The sequence below is a fragment of the Eimeria tenella genome, genomic scaffold (assembly GCF_000499545.2).
Source record: "Eimeria tenella Houghton genomic scaffold, Eth_scaff106, whole genome shotgun sequence".
Taxonomy (NCBI): domain Eukaryota; phylum Apicomplexa; class Conoidasida; order Eucoccidiorida; family Eimeriidae; genus Eimeria; species Eimeria tenella.
This window is the reverse complement of record NW_013541468.1, coordinates 109,665-112,325: the sequence shown is the minus strand read 5'-3', so window position 1 is coordinate 112,325 and position 2,661 is coordinate 109,665. Positions and strand designations below refer to the sequence as shown.

Sequence of the window (2,661 nt, the reverse complement as noted above, 5' to 3'; positions counted from 1 at the left end):
GTTTAGGGTTTGTTCAGGCGGCAGCGCTGCTAGTCAGCGGCTGCGGGTTAAACGCTGAGGCGGGTCGCGGCGAGGGTTTGGGCGAGGGTTTGGGCGAGGGTTTGGGCGAGGGTTTGCGCGAGGGTTTGGGCGAGGGTTTGGGCGAGGGTTTGCGCGAGGGTTTGGGCGAGGGTTTGGGGCCAAACCCTCTGCCGGAGCTGCTGCAGCAGCAGCAGTGGACGCAGCTGCTGCTGCTGTCGAGGGTTTTGCCTTCTTTAAAAGAGCTACCAGTTCATCTTGTGGCCAACAGAGATAAATGGATTTCTTACTTCAGCAGCACAAACCCTCAAACCCTAAACCCTCCTCTCTGGCAGCAGCAAAACCCCCAAACCCTCAGGGTTTTCGAAACCATGATGCTGCTCAACATCGTTCGAAAGGACGCCGTAAACCCCAAACCCTAAACCCTAAACCCTAAACTTTAGAGTGGAAAGCGAGCTTCCGCTGCGGCGCCGTGAGGCGCTGTGGGCTCTGCTGCCCCGCAGGCCCTAAACCCTAAACCCTAAACCCTAAACCCTCGTTTGGGGTTTGCGGCTGCAGGTTGCTGCATTTGCGCTGGAAGTAGTGTCTAGGGTTTTGGGCCCTTCCTTCTGCAACTTGCTGCCTCCTTCGCTAGAAGAGGCGCTGCGCTGCTGCAGCAGCAGCAAACCGCTGCTGCTGCTGCTGTCTCCTGGCGCAGATCCTGCTGCTGCTCTTGCTGCACTTGCGGAGCAGCAAAACCCTAAACCCCAATTTGAGTGTATTTCCCTGGGCCGGGGCCAAGCCCCCAAGGCCTCCCGCGTGCTGGCTACGGCCCTCAGGTAACTCCCTAAACCCTAAACCCTAAACCCTAAACCCTAAACCCTAAACCCTGGCGGTTTAGTGGAGACTGGCTCTGGCGGGCCTTCGGCTGCGAAGCTGCGAAAAACCAAGAAGCGAATCCGGCGCGGCTTTACGTTAAGGGTTTAGGGTTTAGGGTTTAGGGTTTAGGGCTTAGGGCTAAGGGTCTGGGGTTAAGGGTTTGTGGTTTAGGGTTTAGGGTTTAGGGTTTAGTGTTTGCGCTGCAGGGAAGGGGGCTGGGCGTTGCTGCAGAACTGTCACTTGGCGAAAAGCTGGATGGCGGAGCTGCAGCAGACAGTCGAGGGTTTGGGGTTTAGCGGCGACGAGGGTTTAGGGTTTGGCGAGGTGTACGTACACCCCAACTTCCGACTTTTTCTCACGTCTCTCCCCGTCGACTTTCTCCCCGCGTCGGTGCTGCAGCGTTCTTTGAAGTTGTCTTTGGAAAAACCCAAAGGGTTTACGTCCGTCTCGCCTAAACCCTAAACCCTAAACCCTAGGCCCTAACCCTGGACCCTAAACCCTAAACCCTAATTGCTGAAGAAACGACGCGTTCACTGTCTCTCTCTGAGGCGCAAGGCGAAACCCCATGCAGCAAACAGACCCAACTACAGAAACCCTAAACCCTAAACCCTAAACCCTAAACCCTCTAGAAAAAAGATGGCGCCGATAAAAACAAGCATACAACCAGTGCCGGACAGGAAGAGACAAAGGGAGAGAAAAACGACAAATCGAAAATTAATTAATTAATTAACTAATCAATTAATTAACTAATTAATTAATTGTAATTGATTAATTAAATAATTATAATTTATCAATTAATTAACTAATTAATTGTAATTGATTAATTAAACAATTATAATTAATCAATTGATTAATTAATTGTATTTGATTAATCAAATAACTATAATTAATCAATTGATTAATCAATTGTAGTTGATTAATTAAATAATTATAATTAATTAATTAATTAATTAATTAATTAATTGTAATTGATTAATTAAATAATTATAATTAATTAATTGTAATTGATTAATTAAATAATTATAATTAATTAATTAATTAATTAATTAATTAATTATAATTAATCAATTAATTAACTAATTGATTGTAATTGATTAATTAAATAATTATAATTAGTTAATTAATTAATTAATTATGAGCAGCAGGTAAAACCAGAAGAAGAAGAAATGTTTCTTTTCAGGGCTTGCCTCCAGGAGGCCCTAGGAGCGATAAAAAGCAGCAAAAAAGAACCCGCAGCAGCAGCAGCAGCAGCAGCAGCAGCAGCAGCAGACAAAGGAGAGTCTCAGTGGAAATCTTTGAAAGTTTCTCTTCTGGTTTTTCACGCAGTGGTGCAGGTGGGGTGTATCGACACTGGTTTTTTTCAACTTGTGTGAATTTTTAAATTTCGAACGAAAAAAAGAAAATTTTGAATCAAATTAACTCATTTTTAATTTATTTTTAATTTATTCTTAATTTATTTCCATTTATCTTCATTTATTTTCATTTATTTCTTTTTATTTTCCAGGAAAGAGCCTCTTACGGAGCCCTCGGATGGAACGGCAGTTACTACTTTTCGGTTTCGGACTTGAAGGCTTCTTTGGAGCTGCTGAGGTGTATGTACACCGCAGCTGCGGCCCCACAAACCTCTCTTTTTAATTCTTTAAAAAAACTTCTTTCGGAAATTACTTACGGGGGAAGAATCACAAACCCTCAAGACGAGAAAACCCTCAGAACCCTCGCCCAACAGTTCATCACCGAAGACCTCGCAGAGAGAGGTAGGGCTTAGGGTTTGGGGCTTAGGGTTTA

General features: G+C 44.6%; 1 protein-coding gene across 1 annotated transcript in view; it reads left to right on the top strand.

The window, feature by feature from the left end:
- The window catches only part of ETH_00002045 (uncharacterized protein), a gene marked incomplete at both ends in the record, with an annotated part of 10,539 nt that extends 8,095 nt beyond the window's left edge, over positions 1 to 2,444 (top strand). Inside the window, 4 exons of the mRNA XM_013372752.1 lie at positions 18 to 422; positions 577 to 836; positions 1,083 to 1,310; positions 2,381 to 2,444. Of these exons, the coding sequence (XP_013228206.1) occupies positions 18 to 422; positions 577 to 836; positions 1,083 to 1,310; positions 2,381 to 2,444 (957 nt within the window). The remainder of the gene's footprint in view (positions 1 to 17; positions 423 to 576; positions 837 to 1,082; positions 1,311 to 2,380) is intronic.
- Positions 2,445 to 2,661: the final 217 nt, after the last annotated feature.